The sequence below is a fragment of the Symphalangus syndactylus genome, chromosome 13, assembly GCF_028878055.3.
Source record: "Symphalangus syndactylus isolate Jambi chromosome 13, NHGRI_mSymSyn1-v2.1_pri, whole genome shotgun sequence".
In the NCBI taxonomy this organism is placed as follows: domain Eukaryota; kingdom Metazoa; phylum Chordata; class Mammalia; order Primates; family Hylobatidae; genus Symphalangus; species Symphalangus syndactylus.
This window is the reverse complement of record NC_072435.2, coordinates 61,689,730-61,713,838: the sequence shown is the minus strand read 5'-3', so window position 1 is coordinate 61,713,838 and position 24,109 is coordinate 61,689,730. Positions and strand designations below refer to the sequence as shown.

General features: G+C 37.3%; 1 protein-coding gene across 1 annotated transcript in view; it reads right to left on the bottom strand.

Moving 5' to 3' along the window:
- The window catches only part of HELB (DNA helicase B), a 47,259-nt gene that overhangs the window by 13,948 nt on the left and 9,202 nt on the right, over positions 1–24,109 (bottom strand). The window contains 10 exon segments of the mRNA XM_055238456.2: positions 1,220–1,711; positions 7,772–7,915; positions 8,670–8,898; positions 10,085–10,144; positions 10,999–11,027; positions 11,029–11,081; positions 14,230–14,384; positions 17,290–17,431; positions 18,486–18,663; positions 22,323–23,225. Coding sequence (XP_055094431.1) covers positions 1,220–1,711; positions 7,772–7,915; positions 8,670–8,898; positions 10,085–10,144; positions 10,999–11,027; positions 11,029–11,081; positions 14,230–14,384; positions 17,290–17,431; positions 18,486–18,663; positions 22,323–23,225 — 2,385 coding nt within the window.

Here is a 24,109-nt window from a genome sequence, read left to right as displayed (position 1 = left end):
TCAAACTGAGAAAGGTCTCAAATGCCAAGCTAAATAGTCTAGAATTTATGTTGTAGGCACCTGGGAGACACTAAAGCTTTTGAACAAAGAAGTGAATCTTAATGGACACCTGAAGCCTTGAATACTACCAGACCCAAATGTATTGGTTTTTCCTATACATACATACCTATAAAAAAGGTTAATGTATAAATGGGAACAGTAAAAAATTAGCAACAATAACATAAAAAATAAAGCAATTCAGTAAAATAAGGATCACTTGACACAAGCACTGCAATACTGAGACTTACTCTGATAACTAAGATGATGGCAAGTGACTAACGGGCAGGGAGTGTCCACAGTGTGGACACACTGGACAAAGGGAGGATTCATGGAATGAGATGGTGTGAGATTTCATCACACTGCCCAGAATGGCATGCAATTTAAAATTGACAAATTGTTTATTTCTGGAATTTTCCATTTAATATTTTTGGACCACGGTTGACCACGGGTAACTGAAACCTTGGAAAGCAAAACCATGGAAAAAGGGGAATGCTACATTATGAGAATGGGAACAAGAAAGGGGAGGGCAGCCAGGTCACCAATCATCCAAGAAGATGGTAGAGAGTGAAAGGAAGGCGAGTCCACGGTGATTCTAAAATTTTAAGCCATGTAACTAGGAAGATGGTGATTGACATGGAGAAATTGGAAGAGAGAGTAAGATTCTGGGCTGTAGTTGCAGAAAATCAATTTCTGGGAACAAAGATGCAGATTAGGCAGCTGGTTCATTAACTCCTCTTCAGTGCCAGAGTACTCAGCAAATCACCACATTACTGATAGCCGACTGTCTCCACCATGACAATCAGTGTGAGAGTGAGAACTGTCACTTACTTATCTCTAATTCCTGGTGCCTGAAATGTTACTATAGTCAAAACTTTGTTAGCCAAATCACTGGTGCCAAGGAGAGGGCTGAAACTGTGAGAATGAGTCAGTTCTCAAAGGAAAAAAGAACTGAGCTTTGGGGAGTTGTCTTCAGTTAGAGGCTGGGAAGGAGAAAAGGAGTGAGGAAATGAAGGGGAGATCAGACAGCGAGGTAAGGGAAATTTGACAGAAATGAGAAAAACAATTGTTTTTAAGTCCAACAGCACAATGCAACACTAATAAAAGCACACAGTCATTTATAAGCACACTGAAGTTAGCGATATTTAAATAAAACTTGGGAACATGCAAACATCACTCCTACCATAAGAATTTTGCTTGGACTTTCATCATCATTCACACCACAGGTTCTTTTGGATGCTCGTGATTTTGGTAAATCATCATCTGTATCTACTCCGTCAGGTGAAGATAATTGCCATCTTTCAGCAAAGATGAGTGTCCTCTCATCAGGTGAGGAGGCCTCACTCCAGGTGACATCATTTGTCATGGTGTGGTCTGTGACTACCGGGAGTGGAGATGCTGACGGTGTGCTGGGTCCTCCACTGTCTCCAGAGCTCTTCTGTGGGGACTGAAAATCCGCTGGAGGTGCACCGCTAGAGGAGAGCTTACTTTGCAAGAAATGTTTCAAACGAGTTTTTCTAGGAAAACTGTTTTTCATAATGGCATTCCGGAGCTGAGACTCCTCTGCAATCACATACACTCGGCAGCGGCCCCTGGTCACGGCAGTGTAGACATGTTGCCAGTGCTGGCGGCCCGCCTTCCCCACCACATAGACAACTGTTTGCTCCTCGGACCCCTGGGAGGAAAAATATGGTGTGAAGACTAAATGCTATAAAATAGGTTCAGACAGTTTACAGACAAGGAAAGGAGACAAGTGTTCAAAGTGCTCTCCAGCACTTCTACCTGGCCAGACTATTATTATGTGTCCATTTTATGGGTTCCATTTTTATTCATCCTCCAAGAACTCTAAACACACTGCTAAACATGCTGCTAAGTTCAGGTTTCACAGGTCCACAACTGGCTTGTAGAAACCCAGCAGCAAATTTTAAAGACTGCATGCAGTATTAAATCTTTCCTAATAAAAGACTGAAATGATGGTACAGGCTTCATGTGTAAATGTGTTAACCCATTATTACATATAACGGCAAAATATGAAAACCTTAAGTAGCCAGTAATAGGTAAATATATAGATATATTATATATAAATATATGTATATAAAATATTACATGTAATGATAAAATATGGAAATTTTAAGTAGCAACTAATAGGTGAATATATATTATATACTTATATATATAATATATACACAGTTGACATACTATTTTGTGAACATCAAAGATACTTTAAAGCAACATTTTAAAAACCATATATATATCTATATATAGATAGATAGATAGATACACACATACATATAGAATGGTCACAACTGTATAGCAATATAGTTACTCTGATCCAAAACAAGTATATAAAAAAAGAACATAGCTATGTACAATGAAACAAAACAAATCACAAAAAAGGAGAGAAATTCTACCAAATTTTTTATTAATGTCTCCAAATGGAGGGCCTATGGATGATTTTTTTTTCTCCTACTTGTATTTTTCCATTGTTGGGCAATTTATTTCTTTTATCAAGATAAACAAAAAAGAAAACAATGAACCTTTGTCTTTTAACAAAAAATTGGATAGGCAAGAAAAACACTCAATGTCACCATGTAACTGTAAGAAAACAATTTCAAGTTTGAGGGCTATTCTTAGTCCTACATTCTGAGATCAGCGGATCCAGTGCCAACACAGACAAAGAAGTGGTTTGTACCATTATCTCCCCCATTGCTCTGACATTGCTCCTGCCAAAGGAAAAACTGTGGGAAGACAACTGACAAGATGGGGCAAGTAAAAAATACACATCCACTGCAAATAAACTCTTGCTCAGCAAGCTCTTCTATTTCCGTAGACAGAGAGTTTGAAGCAGCTCCTCATATTGTAAAAGTTTGATAAATACATCTTTCCAATGTTGCTGGGTCTCAGAAATTGACATAAATGGTATTTGATTACATACATTTCCACAGATACGTGGCACCACTCTTCACCTTGGACTTTATATTGTGCATTCTCAAATATGAAAATGTCTACCTAAACTCAGCTAACCTAGTTCTTAATTATCAAGCAACACTGAGAAAAATATAGTAATAATAGTAGATATACTATTATTAATACTTAATGCTCTCATTTTCAGTCTCCCTGTACCTTCTCTTGCCCAATCCATCATCCTCATGGCAGCCACAGTGATATTTGTAAAATGCAAATCCAATCATATTAGATGCTGCTTAAAACCTCTAATGGTTCGCAAGGACTCCAAATAAAGTCCTAGCCCCTTAATGTGTTTGTAAAGCCCTTCAAGAGCCAGCTTGGCCCTGCTCCTCTCCCTACCTTTTTCCCTTTCTTTTCCATGAACCATGCTCCACCCAGCACAAGGGACTTCCAGGTCCTGTCAGCATTCCTCAGTCCATGGCCTCAATTTGGCCGATGTCTGGAGTGGCCGCCCCATCTATTACTCTCCAGCACCCTGTACTCCTCTCTATCACAGGCTGTACTGACCCTAAGCTCCATGAAGGCAGAGCTTCACCTTTATCCTACTCACTGTTCTTTCTCCACTGCCTCACTGAGTGAATGATGATTAAAAATTAAAATGTCATGCTACAGGAGCCAAAGGTCTGCTGTCCCTGGAATGCTGCACCCCAAGATGGTACTTAAGTGTACCTCAGAAAGTAAGACATAGACACCTAACTTCACCTTGATAACCTGCTATAAATAATTTCCCCATTGCTTTAAATCTCCCTTGAAAATCAGAACTGTCAAACTTCTTAAGGAGGTAAGTTTCCTATATTTACTTTTAATTATGTATATGTCTATTCTATAAATTGGTTCTACAACTCAATCACTTGTATGAAGAGCCACAAAACCTTCAACAGCTCCCCATTTCACTCAGGTAAAAGCCAAAGTCCTTAAAATAGTCTAGAATAGCACTGTCCAATACAAATATAAAACAAGTCATATATGTAGCTTAAAATTTTCTAGTAGTCTCATTAAAAAAGAAATGGATAGAATTAATGTTAATAATATACCTGTATTTTACTTAAGCTAACATACCCAACATATCATCATTTTAACATATATCAATATTAAATTATTAATAAAAGACTACATCTTTGAAATTCTATATTTTATATACCCAGAACAGTTCAATTTGGATACTACATTTTCATCAGAAATACTTAATCTATTTCTAGAGTTCATAAAATTTGTAGTTGAAAAAGAAGATTCACATACCCAAGTTATTCCAAACATAGTTTTTCCAACATACAGAAGTTTTCCAATGACTGTATCTAGTAACTTTTGTTTTGTATATTTGTTTTTGTTTTTGAGACAGGGTCTCACTCTGTCACCCGGGCTGGAGTGTAGTGGCGCAATCTCAGCTCACTGCAGCCTCCAGCTCCCAGGCTCTGGAAATCCTCCCACCTCAGACCCCCGAGAAGCTGGGACCATGGGTGCATGCCACCATGTCTGGCTAATGTTTTGTATTTTTTGTAGAGATGGGGTTTCACTATGTTGCCCAGGCTGGTCTTGAACTCCTGGGCTCCATTGACCCACCCACCTCAGCCTCCCAAAGTACTGGCATTACAGGTGTGAGACACTGTGCCCAGCCTAGTATCCATTTTTAAAATTAAAATTTAGTTTTTCAGTCACTCTAGCCACATTTCCAGTGCTCAATAGCTACATGTGGCTAGTGGCTAACATACTGGATAGTGCAGGCCTTCAAATGCCCTAGGAGGTGACCTGGCCCCACCATCCTCCTGCCTTCTTTACCTCATATTAATTTTCCTGTCTCATTTCCTGTCAGTCTCCCACAGTGGCCACCTTGCTATTCCTGCTTCTCAACTATACCAGACAGACTCTCACCTTAGAACCCTGCTCTTGGCTATTCCTCAACCTAGAATGCTCCTGTCCCAGATACTCACATGGCTAACTTCTTTTCCTTCTTCAAGTCTTTGGATAAAATGTTATCTTCTCAATGAGGCTTACACCGACATTCTATTTAAAATCACAATTGCACCCACTCCTACCTCTTTTCCACAGGATTTGCCACCTTCTAACATAACACAGAGTTTTTGTTCTTGTTTTTGTTTTTATTTTCTTTATTTTTATGATCGTGTCTGTCTCTATCCCTTTCTCCACCAAATTTAAGCTTCACAATGGCAAGAATCTTTGTCTGTTTTATAGACTGACCTGTAGCAAACACCAAGAACAGAGTCTGACTCAGTAAGTATTTGTTGAACTGAATTGAACTTGGAAGAAACAGTGTGTTGATATAACAATCATTAATGTTCTTAGAGCTAAGAGATGCTACTTCAACCATGAAATAAGAACCAGAAAGATATCTACTCCAACCTCAACCTGGTAATAATAAAGACACCTTTACTCTTCATTCGTTCTTATAAAAAAACTGGATTATAAATTTAAGGAAATCTCTCAGAAAATAGAGCAAAGTGATGAGAAGGAAAATAGGACAGTTTGATAAGAAATTTAGGTAACTAGTTCTGGAAGTCTAATATGCACATATTAGGAATTCTAGAGAGACAGAACAGAGGAAACTGAGAACAAGAAAATTTCCTAAAGGTGAAGGATGGCATCATAGAGATCCACGGAAGAAATTCTTCAGGACCCAGAGCCAGAAATATTATACTTTTACTCTGTCTTTACCTGGGGAACTTTGGTCTTAAGGGAACTAAAAGCCAAATCTGCAATCAACATTAGCAAACAGGGAAGCGGGCATGGCTGCATTCCAACCACCTCTGGCAAGAACCATTTTATCATCCTTACCTTTATTTTTCACTTGACATCCTTTATATATATATACACATACATATATATATATACACTTTTTTTTTTTTTTGAGATGGAGTCTCCCTCTGTTGCCCAGGCTGGAGTGCAGTGGCACAATCACAGCTTGCTGCAACCTCTGCCTCCCAGGATCAAGTGATTCTCATGCCTCAGCCTCTCAAGTAGCTGTGTTTAGAGGTGCCCACCACCATGCCCAGTTACTTTTTTTGTATTTTTTAGTAGAGATGGGGTTTTACCATGTTGGCCAGGGTTGGTCTTGAACTCCTGACCACAAGTGATCCACCCACCTCAGCCTCCCAAAGTGCTGGGATTACAAGCGTGAGCCACCACACCCCACCCTTTTTTACCTTTAAAAAAAAAAAATCAGCTGAATCGTGGGCATTTTCAACAAGCCATTTCAAATTCTTTTTGGAACTGAGATGGTGTAAGTTAATAAATAAAGCCCCACCCACTTAAAAAAAAAAAAACTCTATGCTAATTAATGTTTACTAGTAGAAAATTTGGGCTGACCTAAATTTTTCTGCATAAAAATGAAGGTTGGGCTGGGTGCAGTGGCTCATTCCTGTAATCCCAGCACTCAGGAGGCCGAGACAGGCAGATCACGAGGTCAGGAGTTCGAGACCAGCCTGACCAACATGGTGAAACCCCGTCTCTACTAAGAATACAGAAATTAGCCAGCCGTGGTGGCATGCGCCTGTAATCCTAGCTACCCGGGAAGCTGAGGCAGGAGAATCACTTGAACCTGGGAGGCAGAACTTACAGTGAGCCAAGATCGTACCACTGCACTCCAGCCTGGGCATCACAGCAAGACTCTCAAAAAAAAAAAAAAAAAAAAAAAAGAGGGTTGATGCAACCTCTTCATTAAAGCAACATACCAACAGCAGAGAAGGAAGCTCAAAACAAAGAGATAAATAAGAGAGTCACTAATAACAGATGAGAATACAAGGGTATTAAAATAAAGCATAAAGGCAAGTTGCACTAAACTCAATATGCTGTCCTCGAACAGCAAAAGGACATTAATGGAAAAACTGGTGCAATTCGAATATGCATAGTTTAGTTAGCAGTCTTACAGCAATAGTAATTTCTTAGTTTTGACGAATATGCCATAGTTATAAAATGTTAAACACCAAGGAAAGCTGGGTGAAGGGTATATGAAAACTCTCTGTAGTATCATTCCAACTCTTCTGTAAACCTAACAATATTCCCACATAAGTTGGGAGGGGGGAAAAAGGTTGCCTCACGAAGATGGAGGGAGAGGATACATTTGTCAAAACTCATCCAACTTTATAATGAAACTGTATGCAAATTATACCCCACAAAGTTGATAAGGCCAAAAATAAAAAATAAAAGCTAGTTGCAAAAGTATAGAAACATGATAATACCATTTACATAAGCCTCAGTAACACAGAAAACAATCATATGTATTGCTTCTACATGAATAGGAGTGATATATACCAAATTCGGGGCAGAAGTCACTTTGGAGGAAGGCGGGAGGCAGGCCCAGTAGGGCAAGGCAAGTAAGGAATTCACCTCCAGTACAAAATTTAAGGGGTTCCCAAGAAACTCAGCAATCAAGATAAATCAAGACATTTTAATGTAACAGTTTCGTAAATCAAAATTAAGGCACAAAAGGATCCATGATGAACAAAATATCAGAATTTAACCAAAGATAAGATGAGTACAGTGCCATGCCAAGCCATACTGGAGACTCAGCCAGGGAGGGGAAGACCCGAAGGAGGAGGCTTTACCTATAATGCCTTCGTTTCTAAAAATAAAGAGAGCTCTGGAGCGAAAAAGAGCAAAAGGGTGGCGTCTTCTATATTATGTTCTGTACTTTTGTGTATTTTGTTTCCTAATTTTTGTTTCCTAATAAGTGCAACAAAAAATTACGAAAACAATGCAAGGTGCTCTAAGGTTGGTAAATTATTTAAAGGGTTTTATAAAAGTCTCCTCTTACCTGAAAAGTGTGAATAGTTCTTGCCCATGCATGTTTTATGCGACAATATTTCATTAGTTTCTTAAAATCCACAGTTACTTCCAGGCCAGCCATATTATTAATGGTCAAAGATCTTCTCTTTCCAAAAGTTACATCAGTTACATCCTGTCACCAAAACAAAGAACTATTCTGCATACCTTCAAATATGTTCAAAGATATTCTATCTTTGGGTCAAACAAAATATAAGAATTACAATTACTATTAAGAATTTCAAAAGGCTTAAAATTTGCATTTCAGCACAAACTGAATATATCTATACCTAAATATTTTAATAAACACAAACAGAAGTTTTCAGTCTTTGAAACTTATCTTCAATTTGACTCTGTGAAGAACAGTCTGTTATTTCTTATTTTGAAGTCTATACATTCATTTCTTGTATTGACTACATAAGTCTGAGTAGATTCTTTGCAGTTTACTTTTCCTCACAGCTTTCAATGAGGGTATCTACACTGTGAGAACAAATACAAGGCAACCACTTCTATAGTTTCTACATTTAAGCAGCAACAAAGGAAATGATGCTTTTTAAAATATATGTCTCATTTATGCCTTGTTTTTTGTTACTCAAGTACTTCAATTTTATTAAAAATGTTTCTTCATAAAATCTTCCAGAAAATATAAGAAGAAGCACTTCCCAACTCATTTTATGAGGCCAGTATTATTCTGATATTAAAGCCAGACAGGATATTACCAGATAACTACCCATATCCTTCATAAACATGGATTCCAAAAATCCTTAACAAAAAATCATGAAACAAGAATGTCAACTGATATCATTAGATTCTGAATCAATCCTAAGACAATAAAATAACCAAACATATCTCTAATTAGTTAAAAGATATTATCTTCTGTTTTCACTTACATTTGTTATGAAAAATATTTCTCCATTGCACAGTCGAACATTACTTTCAAAGTCATGCTTATTTTTAGCAAAATCATGAAGAGTACCAGAAAAGTCTTCACCACTGGCATCTAGATCATTATTTTGCTGACTTCCAGAGAGATTTTCAGGTAGTAAGTCTGAGAGGTATGCATTCCTGGTACAACAAATTTTATCACCAATTCCAAATACAAGTCTATTCTGATGGTCTCTGGGATAGAAAATGATAATATATAATCAAAGTTTGGAAAGTCTCCATTTCACTTGTTCAAACATTAACTCCTACTCAGACTCGTTTCAATTCTCAGAATAATTTCCGTATTTTATTTACAACACTTTCATTCTCCAATGGGCAACAAGAAATCAGGCTCCCATAGCTGTCATCTGATTATTTATAAATACTCCCTGCAACGCCTCAAACTCAATGACATTTCCCAGTCAATTTTTTCAAGTTAGAAATTTTGGCTTAAATGCTGATGTCTCTTTCCCTTATATTCTAAAGGTTAACACAAATTTTGATTTTTTTCCTTTAAAATTAATCCTCTGCTCTCCAATCTCTCTTATCATTACCCTATTTGAGGTCTTACAGCACTTATACACATTTCTATTATAATAATTATGGCACTATATCAGTACAACAGCAGCAAACTGAAGAAGTGGTGGTGATAGGCCAGCTACTGCGCTAACTGCTTTAGGTACATTATTTCATTTCATTCTTACTACAGCTCGGTAAGGGAAATTCTGTGTCCATATCCACTTTTATAGACGTGGGAGAGGGAAACGACCTGGCCCATCATCACAGTTACTGGGACCCTGGGTATATGGCCTCAAGCCCATGCTTTCTGGCCTCTTGTTGGGCTACCTGACAGATTTTTGTGTAACTTCCCTCAGCAGACAGGCACTCCACCTATACCTTATACATATCTAGGATGTCTATACTTAGTGCAAAGCAGGTATTTGTCAATTCAAGAGAAATGAATTAATTTTTCCTATGTATGACCACAGTGGCTTGTCTACACTCATATTTCTCTGATAGACACTCACTAAGTTGCTCTCTGCAGGCACCCTGTTGCTAAGATTCTCAGAAACACTACACACATAATTTTTAAAATTCCCCTGAGCTCCTCATGCTCATCTTGGAGAAGCTGAAGGCTGCCAAGGTTGAAACCAAAAAAATTTCACTCCTAATTTTTCTTCTTATTCCACTCATTACTAAAATGTCAATTCCCAAGGATGTATTCATATATTGTATTTAATTGAAGAGATCATTATATTTCACAAATGGGAAAAAAACTATTTTGGGAATATATGTAAATAGGTGACAAACATCAAAGCAAAGAAAAAAACAGCAAATCGAAGGACTGTCTTTAAAAGTTTCAGTTCTCGAAGACACTCACTTGGTGAGGTGGCCTGTGTAGTGTTTGCAGCAGCAGTCGTTAATTAGATCACAGTCTTGCCTGAAACACACGAAAATGCAGGGGTCACCTTAATGGCAACTGCTACAGGTTTACTTTTGTTATCAGCAATTATGACATACTAGATTCTACAAAACGTTTCCAGGACTTTCTCCAGGAAATAGTATTTTTCTAGTTTTTATCTTTTTTTTATATATATATTTTTTTTATTGTTATACTTTAGGTTTTAGGGTACATGTGCACAATGTGCAGGTTTGTTACATATGTATCCATGTGCCATGTTGTTTTGCTGTACCCATTAACTCGTCATTTAGCATTAGGTATATCTCCTAATGCTGTCCCTCCCCCCCCCATCTTTTTTTTTTGAGATGGCGTCTTGCTCTGTTGCCCAGGCTGGAGTGCAATGGTGTGATCTCGGCTCACTGCAACCTCCACCTCCTGGGTTCAAGTGATTCTCCTGCCTCAGCCTCCCAAGTAGCTGGGATTACAGGTGTGCGCCATGATGCCTGGCTAATTTTTGTATTTTTAGTAGGCAGGGAGGTTTCACCATGTTGGCCAGGCTGGTCTCAAACTCCTGACCTCAAGTGATCCGCCTGCCTCAGCCTCCCAAAGTGCTGGGATTACAGGTGTGAGCCACTGAGCCCAGCCTGTAGTTTTTATCTTAGCATAAGCTTTTGTTCCATTCAGAGTCCCTATGAGCTTCTAAATATAATACTTAGTGGAAAGAGCTCTGTGTAAAAAGTGCCCTCTGCCATGTCTAACAAAGACATACCCCAAAATAAGAAAGAGAATTAACAGTGATGAAATATTGGAATCTCCCATCCAAATAGGATCTATATTAATTAGTTATGAGACTTAAAAGCTAGATTAAAAACATTAAATTATAAATGCTTTACCTTCTAAATGCAATAAATTGTGATGTTTTTTGCATTTTGTAAGTCATTTTCTTGCAGTAAAGTTTTAACTGCAGAATATAAACCTAATAATTCAAGAGAAAAAAGTTAACACAGAAAATCACCAAATTATAACACAATTTCTATGAAGAAACTAATTTGGAATTCCTGCTAAGGGCCCTGGGAAAATATCTCACCAAATGGAATACAAGTTCACCATGGGAATGTCAACCTCATTCCCCACATCAGCCAGGGCAATAGGAAAGAGAATGGAAAGTAGGGTTTCAAGACAACCCACCCTCAACAGAGAGGTCAACCCCTGGCCAGGACAGTTCCCCATTTGTAATAGACTCACTGTGTATTTGCTGATGGTTTATGAACACTGAATTTAAGAAATAAACAAGAGTACAAAGTGTGTAACAGCATGACTAATGTAAAACTTCCTGTTTTAAGTCCTTGTGATCATGTTAGTAATGAGTTAGAACTTGACAATATACTGGCCTTACATGTTATATCACTTAATATGCAGGACACCCACATGTGGTAGGTGCGGTTATATTCAGAGCTGATATTCAACTGGCACATACTTGTATAAAACATAGCAATACTTCCATATTAGCTGGAAAACAGCCACTCCCCTAACAACACAATGCTCTACTCCCCACCCCAACCATCTCTTTCCTTCTCTGCAGACCTCCCCATGATCTAGCAACTAAAAGGTTAACCCTGGCATAGTGGGGGCATCCATTCCAATGGTGCTCATGTCCTATAGCCATTGGGTAGTCTGACTTCTGATGACATCCATATTATGAATGTGAAAACTAAGGCTCATGGAAGTACAAGCATTTTCCCATGTATGTTTCCCTAGTAGCAGATCAATCACAAGGGAATGAAAAAGCCCATGCCCTGCTCTGGGAAGACAAACTTAGCTGCCTGCTGAGCCCTTCATTTTTCAGATGAAGGGAGGATTACTGCTAGAAAACAGCCAAGACTCAGCTCACCCTCAACCAACCCCTGGCTTCCAGAGCAGGAATTTCCAAGGGTCTCCCAGCATACTGTTCTTTTTCACATGTACAGGATGGCACTGTTCCATACCTTTTTTCACTTTCTCCACATCTTGCAGATCAATATGTACAATGTATTTTATTGATTCTAAGATATACATTTTTCTCACATTTTAGCATCTCTGAAATTCTAGCCCAAATATGAATCCTGTCTTAGGTCTTAGTACTTTGTAATAATGGGCATAATTTACTTAATAACTTAATTATTAGTGAAAAAGTACTACATGCTTCTCTAAGGAATATTTACTCAATTTCCTGGAAGAAGAGACTAATTTTCCAGCAGAAGTTTTTAATTTAGAAAAGCACTATCAGGTAAGCTCTGCTACCAGTCTAAAATGGACAACTTTTTTTAAAAGTACATTCTCATTAATGCAAAGAATGGGTACCAGAAATAAAATCAACAATATTTTAGGTAGAATTAAGTGAAGTGGTAAAGAAAGAGATCTATTTAACTAAGTCTCATTTTCCTCACCTGTAAATAGGACCTACTATTAACTAAGCTGTGAGAATAAACATTAGCTATTAATTATTTAACATACATTTCTAAGTCACAAAACAATATGCAGCTTATAAACCAATTTGTGTAAAACTGAAATAAATATGTTTGTATATGGATATAATAAGGTCAAAAGGATAAACACCAAGCTTTTACTATGTGCGTGACCTTCATGGGATTGCCCTGGGGTTAGAAGAGAAAGGAAAATTACCAGGGAACATTAATTCTTACTTCAAACATTCCTGTATCACTGACTTTTTTTTTAAAGAGTATAAATTGTTTATCCAAACCATTGGCCCCCACAATCTAAAGCAATCTTGCAACAGATTTAATCAGTCACTAGTAAGTATTTAGTTAGGTCTACTTGATTCTTTGTACTCTGATGTTTGAAAATGTATTTGTTCACTTTTTAATTATCTGTTTCCCACACTAGAATGAAAGCACAATAACCTCAGGGACAATTTTTTTTTTAATCTTTTCCTCTGCTTTGTCTATTGTATCTAGTATATAACAGGAGTTCAATAAGTATTTGCTGAATGAAAAATAGAAAGAAAAATATAGTTTCTACAATAAACAAACAAAAAAAAGCACATTATAGAATACTATGTGTGATCGCCATTTATTTAAATACATTGTTGTAACATGTGAATGATCACTAACCCAAGGGAAGTGAGACTGGGGACACACACTAAGGGGAAAAGACTGACAGATAAAGTTGTCTGCATTACTTTCACATACACAGTGAAAGTGGTTAAGTGGGAAGGATATACCTTTGAAAACAGTGGCAACTACAAAAAGTCCTCCATAATAATCATTTAAACCTTTACTAATTCAATTTTGAGAAAAACCATTACACCATTTTTAAAAGGTTTGCTAGGTGAGTTTATAATGAAAATAAAGATCAATAGATAGGTTCAATCTATTTAAATAAATTCACTTGCAATAGCTAATTTAATAACATCTATTAGTCACAACAAACTGACATGTATAGAGTGTCTCATACTGATGAATGCCCTCAACCCTCATAATAGCTCCACAGGGAGTTCCACTATGGTTCCCATTTGACAGATGGTTAAGTGACATGACACAGGTCATATACATAAAGGAGACGACTTCCTGTCCCACACTCTTTCTCAACCCTATCCTGTTGTCATCCTAACATCCATAATTAGAAGCCATGCTTTTACCTATTTTATAAAACAGAACTATTAGGAATTAAACTTGGCAACAGTTTGACAGTCACAATTTTTGTTTCAGAAACAAAATAAAACTATTTGCTTTTATTAACATTGAGTATTTGTATTCAAAATAAATGTATTTGCTTTTCAAATAGCAAGCAAGGAAAAATTTCATTAATTAAGACTTGCTTTCTCCTAAATGAACCTGAATTATTAGGACTTTGCTTTATTTTAAACAAAATCATCTACATCCATTTATTCACTCAACAAAATTTACTGAGCATTTATGTGTCAAGAGCTTACCTCTTTACAAAATTCTAGTGTTCTGCTTTTGATGAGTACTAAGTTAGTTCATTTATTTTCAATGTCTCATTTTTTTTTGCTATCAATATTTCTCTTTACCATCAAAGAAAATTATAACTAGTCATTTAATAACTATGTTACAAAACTTAAATACTTATACTTAACCCTACATCTCATAGAAGTTTATACTTACAAGACTGATGATTAGTTTTAGATGACTGAGAACTGGCATCCTCTTCTGGGAGCCTGACAAAAATAAATGTCTTATCTTGAATTGAGATGGGTAATGTTGGATTATCAGAAATATTTAGTTCTGCATCAAATTTTGGAAATTGGCGTCTTGAGATTCTTGAATAAAGATAACACACACACACACAAAGAACATTATCATCCAAAAATGTCTTCATATATGATCAGAGCTAATGTCCTTATAATAATTAGTATCTATTAATAGATAACAGAGAGCAAAGGTCATCCAGGTATGCATTATAGTTAAATGGTTTTATAATAGAAGACAATAAAGTTATGGTACTACACATTAGCAATCAGTCCTTAGCAAACTAAAAGGATCAGGAAAAAAAAATTATCAGAGGATTTACTAGGCACCATTCTGAACACCTGGTCTATTTATCTCTAGACCACAAAAGAACCATGCAAGGAAGGTATTATCCTTATTTCACAGGTAAACAATGTGAGGTTTAGTCAAGTATAGTGGGTTGCCCAAGGCCACAATAATAGAAAACAGGAGAACTGGGAGGCAAATAGGCCCATCTGACTCCATATCCCTTTGTATATAAATTAATTTGGACTGGTTCAGGCCTTTTCCATATGTTTACACTATATTCTCCTTTCTTCTCTGTATATTCTACATATAATCCCACTTTCCCAACTGAACCAAGTATCCACATCTAGTTGCTTCTATTCCTTCCTCATCCTTCTTTCATTCTTATATTTTCCGAGACTAGCACATCATATCAGAAAACAGAGTAAGTAAAGTACGGTTATTTGGAAGAAGACTGACTCCTCGAACAGAACTAACAGCAGCCTGGTTATCAGAGGTGGTAGTACCCTGCTGTGTCTTCTTCACCCTTTCCCAAACAAAGTGGAAAGGAACAGAGAGGGAATGAGGCTGTTCTTGCTGGCAATAGCCCAGATTTAATTGGGACCTTAAGAATCATCATAGATTTCCTGTTTTGCTTCTGACCCAAGGCATGTAGCACCTTCTATCTCTAGGAGCATTTCCCTGGTATATAGCAGGGATCCTTCATAGTCAATAAATATTTGAGGATTATGATTAAGATGAAATGATGAAAAGAGCACAGCTAGAACCAAATGATATTGAAAAAGTTACTAAAAGGAACTCCTGAGTTTCAGATAAAAGTGAGTTCTGAGAAATCTAATATGCTTTAGATTCTTCCAAGTTTCTCGGACTTTAAAATGATCTACCAAAAATGGGGTGGCCTTTAGGTAGAAGCAGAAAGATTACAGGAAAAGGATATTCTACATCCAACTCCATTAGTTTTCTTAATGTCTTAATATGAACCCATACTGTCTACCCTATTCCTGTCAATTCCTCCTCTACTCCCACAATTTTGTCCAAGGTAGACAGAGGCTTAGAGAAAGCAGGTTTTGAATATTCTAGTTCAAGCTTGTCTGGCCCACAAGCCACATGAGGCCAAGTATGGCTTTAAATGCAGTCCAACACAAATTCATAAACTTTCTTAAAACATTACGAGATTTTTTACGATTTTTTTTTTTGAGATAGAGTCGCGCCCTATCACCCAGGTTGGAGTGCAATGGTGCAATCTTGGCTCACTGCAACTTCTGCCTCCAGGGTTCAAGTGATTCTCCTGCCTCAGCCTCCCGAGTAGCTGAGATTACAGGTGCCCACCACCATGCCGAGCTAATTTTTGTATTTTTAATAGAAATGGGGTTTCACCAGGTTGGCCAGGCTGGTCTCAAACTCCTGACCTCAGGTGATCTGCCTGCCTCATCCTCCCAAAGTGCTGGGATTACAGGCATGAGCCCCCGCACCCAGCTTCTTCTTCTTCTTCTTCTTATTATTATTATTATTTTAGCTTATCAGCTATCATTAGTGTTAGTGTATTTACGTAGGGCCTAAGGCAATTCTTCTTCCAGTGTGGCCCAGGGAAGCCAAAAGACTGGAAACCCTTCTAGTTTCTGCTACATCCTACTTAGATGTTCAAGCAACAAAACATTTTGTAAAAAAGAGTAAAAACCAGATATACATTTTGGTACAATGACTAACATAGACTCAGTATTCAAAGGTCCCATTATATCTAGAGATTTTAATACAGTCGCATCAATTAAAGACAGTGATATGTTTTGAGAAAAGCATCATCTGGCAATGTTCATCGTTGTGTGAATAGCAAAGAGTGTACTTACACAAACCTAGATGGTACAGCCTACTATACATCTAGGCTTATGGTACAGCCTATTGCTCCTAGGCTACAAATCTGCACAATATGCCACTGTACTGAGTGCTGTACCCAATTGTAACACAATGGTTAAGTATTTGTGTATGTAAACATATTTAAACATAGAAAAGGTACAGTAAAATTATAGTTTTATAATCTTATGGCACCACTGTCATAGATGTGGTCTGTTGTTGACCAAACATTACGTGGCGCATGACTGTATTAAAATAAATGTCATGAAATAACAATGATTGTGATTTTCATATGTATGGATTATGGAGAAACCAAATGTTTGAGCTGACAGAGGATAACTCCAAAGGCTTATGCAAAGATGAAGGGAAGAGAAGGGTTCTTTTCTATTTAAGGGAAGTAAGATGCCATGGGTGCCCCTAGGGTTCATCTAGGAGTGAAATACCACATTCAATTATTTTGCCTTCAGCTTTCTCCCACAAAAATTAGGGGATATTTCTTCCCCAATTCTCCCTTGCATGTGAATGAACTTATTTCCAAATCTCCATTCCCCTTGGGCTTATTCTAGTCCTTAAGCTTAATACCATTTTAATTCATATACATACTTTTAAAATCAGGAAACCTCATCCGTTTTTAAATTTCAGTAATAACTTATGCTGGACCAGTAATGAAAAAGATTAACTTTGCTTTTCCAACTGTAGGGCAAAAGGTTTATAGTTGAAGGATGGAAGAGTTTTGCCAAAAGGTATAGTAAATGTATTGTACTAAATCATTCTAACTCAAAAGCCATTTTTTTAATTTCTAATACAACAGACAGAAAATGCAAACTCTTAGTAATATTATACCTTGTAGCATTGTCCACAATTAGCTGAGATTCTGCTCTATGGTTTGTCTTTAGCTCAATAGCACAATTTCTTGACTTAAGAGTCTCAAAAAGATCTTTCAGCAAGTTACCAGGTTCAATACTGGGTAACTGTCTAATGTCACCTAAAAAAAAAAAAAGATACAGTAGCAAGACTTACTCTGAGAAAAAATACCCCTAAGATTGTTTAAAATTATTTAAGAGTTTAAAGTTAAATATTTTACAAAAAACATTTAAACAGTATAAGATATAAAAATAGTAATAACACGATAAGGTGACAAAATCTAAATTGAACATCTTTCATACCTATAACCACAGGGAAACTGGGTAGAGGCATATGTTTTAGTCAACATATTAGGGAAAAAAAACAGGCCTTAGACATTTGTAGTTAGTCCCTTTTTCAATCATGTTCAATGTCTTACTGAATGTGGAAGAATCTATAGCCTCAAATAGATAAAATAAGTGTATAAAATATAAAACAAACAAATAAATGCATTTGATAACAGATATGTTCTAGTAATCTAATAGTGATGTTCTGCTCTATTAAACATTTTTTTGCATGCAACAAATAAGCCCTAAATATAAGAAAAACATGTACTGGGGGAAGCAGAGAGAAGGCTTAAGCCATTAATAGAATCAACTGCTTAAAAGACACCCTCAAATACCTAAAAAAAAAAAATAATTTTTATATACAACTTGATTCTCCAATTGTGACTTTATTTTTTTCTCCATTAAATCATATAGTCTACAGAGTATGACTACCCAAGAGAATCTAACTGAATCTTATCAGAACTGGAAGGACTTAAGAGGCGGGTGAGGTCTAATTTATTAGCTTAGAATCCTAAAATTACTTTTAAGTGTCTACAGTTCAAACTTTTTATTATTTCCAAATGATCCACACCCTGATTTACTCTGGATCTGTGGCACTTTTACTATTTTAATAGCCATCATTTAGGTGATTAGTAGTAGCCCTTCACAACCCTATTTCATTCACATCCCAGCCTGCTAATATCCTGGCCAAAACAAAACAACCCAAGCTGATTAGGAGAGTGGCCAGATTTAACTTCGTGTAGCTTTGGTATCAGTTCTGGTGTAAACAACTAACTAAATGGTGTAAACAACCAACTAACCACAATACTTTGAAATAAACATCAGAATTCCAACAATATTTTAACTTACCAAGGATAATAAGTTTAGAAAGTTTGGAGTGCTCACACAATAAATTTAAGACCGATTTGAAGATTCCTACAGATACCAAACTCCCTTCATCCACAACCAGAACTCTAACCGAAGAAAATTTCCATGGTTTGTTTGTGGTCATCATTGTCTGATTCCATGAATAGAAGCTATAATTGACCTACAAGCAAAGTATGGCATTCCTAAAGTCAGGTTATAAAATCTACAAAACCAAAAATTAATAGCAAGTTATTTTGAGGCAAAACTCTTAAATTGGCAGGGGTGGGTGGGAAGTAGAGAAACACAAAAGTTATAGGGTTGAATATGCAGAACAGACAGACCAAATAAATCTAAAACCAAACAAACAAAAAAATCAGATTGTTCCAAAATCTCAACACTTCCCTCATCGTTCTTAAACACAGAAAGCTCCCTATTCTTTTCCATTCCCAAATAAACCTTCTCGTGGCCATCTGAGATATGCCACTGAAGCTCTTCCCTTCTCCCAACCATAGTACTCCATTCTGGAATAAAAGCAGCGCTTTCTCAACCTAATTATGAAAATACTTTTTCTTTCAAGTACTACAAACTTCCTCACCTCAACTTTTTAAAAACTACCACTGCACCATCCCCAACAACAAATAAACAACAAAATTCTTTATTACAAATGTAATACTATTTATTATTTTTTAAACATAGATGAGAAAAAATTGGTTGTAAAATTACAACCAGAGAACATTCAATATTTTAGTGTATATCATCCCAAAAATGTTTCTATGTCATCAGTATGAACATTTATAGGTTGATCCCTAATCTGCAAATTCAAAATCCAAAATCCTTAACTTTTTGAGCACTGGCATAACACTCAAAGGAAACACTCACTGGAGCATTTCAGATTTTCAATCTGTATTATGCACAGATTTTCTAAATGTATCATATCACATCTTCATCTAATTTTCCTACTAAAACTAGATTCAACTGTCTTTAAGTAAAGCCTTCATAGTTCCTACCCAAATGCATCAATTCCCTTCAACAAAACCCCCTATGCTCGCAGTAGCCATGTCTCACAACATTCGGAATTAGCCATTTCTTTTCTCTTATTTGATATATTCAATTTATTATCTTAGAAACGCTGACATTTTCCACTGTATTTCTAGTGCTAGCAGCTTGATACAGGCTCCATCTATCAGCACTTTGATGACTCCAATAGCTTTGCAGCCAGGTTCCCCCCCCCACAATCCCGGGATGGGATTGCCCCACAAAACACAGGACATCCAGTTAAATTTGAACTTCAAATACAAAATAAATGACTTTAGTATAAGCAAGTCAATGAATTATTTGATACATATTTATACTAAAAAATTAGTCATATTTTTATCTGCTAAATCTGGCAACCCTAGTCCAAGGATGATAAATGGCACTCCAGTGCTCTTTCTGTGTTCTTGTACTCTCTCCTGAGCCTAAACATAGCTTCAGAAATATTCTCTCACTCAGCATCCCAAGCAGATATTAAGATACTACCAACTAATCAGAGTTGAGACATTGGATCAAACTTGGTAATGATCCCTTTCGGGTGTCCCCTTCTAATTCAATCCTTCAGACTAATCAGACATGAAGGCATAGTACAAAAAAAAAATCATAAACTGATCAGAAAATTCTTCCACCGATAAGCTACACTGAACATCTCTACGTCTCCATTCATTCATGTGATAAATAAAGGTAATAGGCAAGATATAAGTGGTTCATGGCTCTATGACTCTATATTATCTTCCTTAAAACTTCTTTCACTCTCTTGCTTAGGAACCTAAATGGCTCCCTAGGCGATCAAGTTCGAGTTTCATTGTTAGTGTGCAGCATCTGTAATAAATGAGGAAATAATGACACCATGGAAAGAACAACAAGCTGGAAAGCCAGAAATCTCCATTCAAGTCCCAGTTCTACACCTAACTGAGATCTTGGGCAAAATGTTTAACATCCCCACACTTCGACTGGCTTTTCTGTAAATGTGGAGATAACATCACTTTATCAAGGATGTAATGAGATAAGTCAAAATACTAACTTTAAAGCTCGAATTCACTGTCTAACCCAAGTTTAACTTCCACTATTCTGTCAGACACAGGCTTCATTCCAGTCAATGAAGTCACCTCAAAACCCTCCAGGCACACTATGATCATATTCCTCGATGCCTTTGCAAAGGCCTTTCCCCTAAGTCCAATGTCCTTCTCCTCACCTGAGTCTCCATGTTCTTTGGAGTCCAATTCAATGATTACCTTCTTCAGAAATCTTCCAACTACCAAGTTTCTTTATCTAAAAAATGGCAGGTCAGGGCTAGGGCTAGAGGAACCTCTCCAACACTTTACAAGCTTAAACTCCAGGATTCTTTTTTTTTTTTTTTTTTGAGACGGAGTCTCGCTCTGTCGCCCAGGCTGGAGTGCAGTGGCGCAATCTCGGCTCACTGCAAGCTCCGCCTCCCGAGTTCACGCCATTCTCCTGTCTCAGCCTCTCTGAGTAGCTGGGACTACAGGCGCCCGCCACCACGCCTGGCTAATTTTTTTTGTATTTTTAGTAGAGACGGGGTTTCACCGTGGTCTCGATCTCCTGACCTCGTGATCCGCCCGCCTCGGCCTCCCAAAGTGCTGGGATTACAAGCGTGAGCCACCACGCCCGGCCCAGGATTCTTAATTATAGCCAATACTATTTTTTTCAAGAATGTTAATTTATTTGAAATTTTTATTATGTGACTACTATTTGTCAGGCACTGTTCTAGGTGGAAGAAATAAAGACTTATTTCCAGATGAGCAAAGTCCTCACTTTCATCCTACAAAATATAAGCCTTTTACTTCCATTTCCAATGTTACTCAAAATGTGGTCTATGGACTGTGACATGTTTGTAACCAGCCCCCATGAGAAACAGATATTGTACCAGGATCTAAACTAAGTATATCATTACGCCTACACTCTAGTGGGACTGATTTTTTGTTGTTGTTTTTACACAGGGTCTTACTTTGTCACCCAGGCTGGAGTGCAGTGGTCTAAACACGGCTCACTGCAGCTTCGACCTCACAGCCTCAAACAATCCTCTCACCTCAGCCTCCTGAGTAGCTAGAACTACAGGTGCATGCCACCATGCCCACCTAATTTTTTAATTGTTTGTAGAGATGGGGGTCTCACTATGTTGCCCAGGCAAGTCTCAAACTCCTGAGCTCAAGTGTTCTCCCCACCTCGGCCTCCCAAAGTGCTGGGATTACAGACAGGAACCACAGCACTGGGCCCGATAGGTTTTTTTTTTTTTTTCATAAGACTTTCTCAATGAAGGAAGCAGTGCACTGATTTACTTCTACCATTAGCTCCTTTCTCCTGCAAACTGGTAACAATTTACAGACTGCTGCTTTGAAAAGCATTGATCTAAATGATTAGTTACTGCAAGACAGGGACCCAGGAAACATTCAATAAATTCCTACTGATTGCTTTAAGAAATAAGTTTGTCTTTAAGGTAAATTTTTTTGTTCGTTTGTTTTTTGAGATGGAGTCTCACTCTGTTGCCCAGGCTGGAGTGCAGTGGTGCAACCTAAGTTCACTGCAACCTCTGCTTCCTGGGTTCAAACGATTATCCTGACTCAGCCTCCCGAGTAGCTGGGACTACAGGTGCATGCCACTATGCCTGGCTAATTTTTTGTATTTTTAGTAGAGACAGGGTTCCACCATGTTAGCCAGGATGGTCTTCATCTCCTGACCTTGTGATCTGCCTGCCTCAGCCTCCCAAAAGTTCTGGGATTACAGGCGTAAGACACTGCGCCCAGCCGACAAATGTTTTATCTACAGATGAAATGTCAAAGGTTTTACCTGACACAGTGTGTAGGCATGAAGACCAGTTTTCTGTCTTAGTAAGCCAGCTGCTTTCCCTGTAGGTGCTGTGAGCAAAACTTCTATAGCCTTGCCCGCCTCTAGTTGACTTTGCTCAGTAAAGGTAATCCATTCTTCTGAAGCATTCTGGTCTTGTTCAAAATCTTCACAGGCTTTTTTTACTTCTCTTTCTTCTAACTGCTCTATATGCTTAAAAAGATGGCTAACGATTGTGGTCTTCCCACATCCACCTTTCCCACTTATGACTGTCACAGGATTGAAGCAAATCATTTCCAAAGCAGCCACCTGATCCTGATCCAGTGGAACTTCAACCTGATCCTGATCCAGCTGAACTTCACTTATTTCTGCATTAATTTCATTTTCACCATTAGTCCAAATATGGTCACCACTGTCCTGTGTGTCCACAACATCCACAAGATTTTCTAATCTTGCTTCATCAGGTTTGCTCTCATTCAATGCATCATCACTTGAATTCTCAGGTTTTGTGGTGTGAATAGAGGCAAGCACCTTTTCGACATCGACACATAAATGCCAAGGAGGTCTCTTCATCAGGTCACAAATTGAAAAGGCGATGGCTCTTTCAGCGTGGTAAAGGTCATAAGGGAAGACACAGGACTTCTCATATGTCACCACACCAATATCCTTCAAAAACTTCAGAGACTCCGAAGCAGCATGAAATGACATATGATCTGACAATCTCAAAGTTAAGTCATTCACTTCAACATATGTGTGCCCATGTTCTCTACATATCTGCTTCAGTCTGGAATACATTATTAATGCATTCTTCTCCAAATCAGTCATCAGCTGGAGAAGAGACTCACACTGACAAAATGCTATCCAACTTGCCTCACATCGCAACAGTTTCCACTCTCTGTAGGTTATCTTTAAGAAATAAAGTTCAGGTTGGTTTATAAACATCATAAGTGTTTATGAATATGTTCTTTATTAATAATTTTTTAAATCCCAGAAGACATGAACTTCAACAAAATTTACAGAAAATACCATAGAACATCACTAATTTTCCAACTGGCTGCACCGTAATTAGAGATCTATATAATTTTTAAATAAAAATTATATTTTATCACACTAACACACACAGTTTTAAAAGTGAAATAACACTATAAGGCTTATCACAAAAAATATGAATCCTTTCCTTATCCCTTCTCATGCCTTCTAAAGGTAACATCTCCAACACTGTAGTTATTTCTTCCAGAATTTACTTCCATATTTCTAAGTACTATAGATATTTTTCCTTGATTTTTAAAAGATTTTAGATATTTATTATTATTAACTCCTTACTATGGAAAGTCTATCTCTATGGAAGGTCACTCTATTATATACCATTACCTCCACAGGTGTTTCTTTGGTTTCTATATTTGAAAAATGTTATAGTATACATTTTGTTCAATTTTGGTTAAATAGGTATTTATTATGCTTATGCAAATAGGATTCACAGCTGAGTGACAGGATGTACTCTGTTACATTTTCTGTTGAACTCAGTGTGTATCATGAAGTTAACATCTGCCTCATTTTCTTGGCTTGTGCAGTTTTCTATGTGTCTATCAACAATTCTGCCTAAACTCTACAGAAGAGATACAGAACTCCCTTCACTATAATCTACTGAGCACATCATCTATCGGCTCCATTTTTTCTTAATGGAGACATCACTCCTGAGCCCTCCATACCTTTTATGGGCTGAACTGTGTCCCCCCCAAAATTCATATGTTGATGTCCTAACCCCCAATATCCTCAGAATGTGACTATAT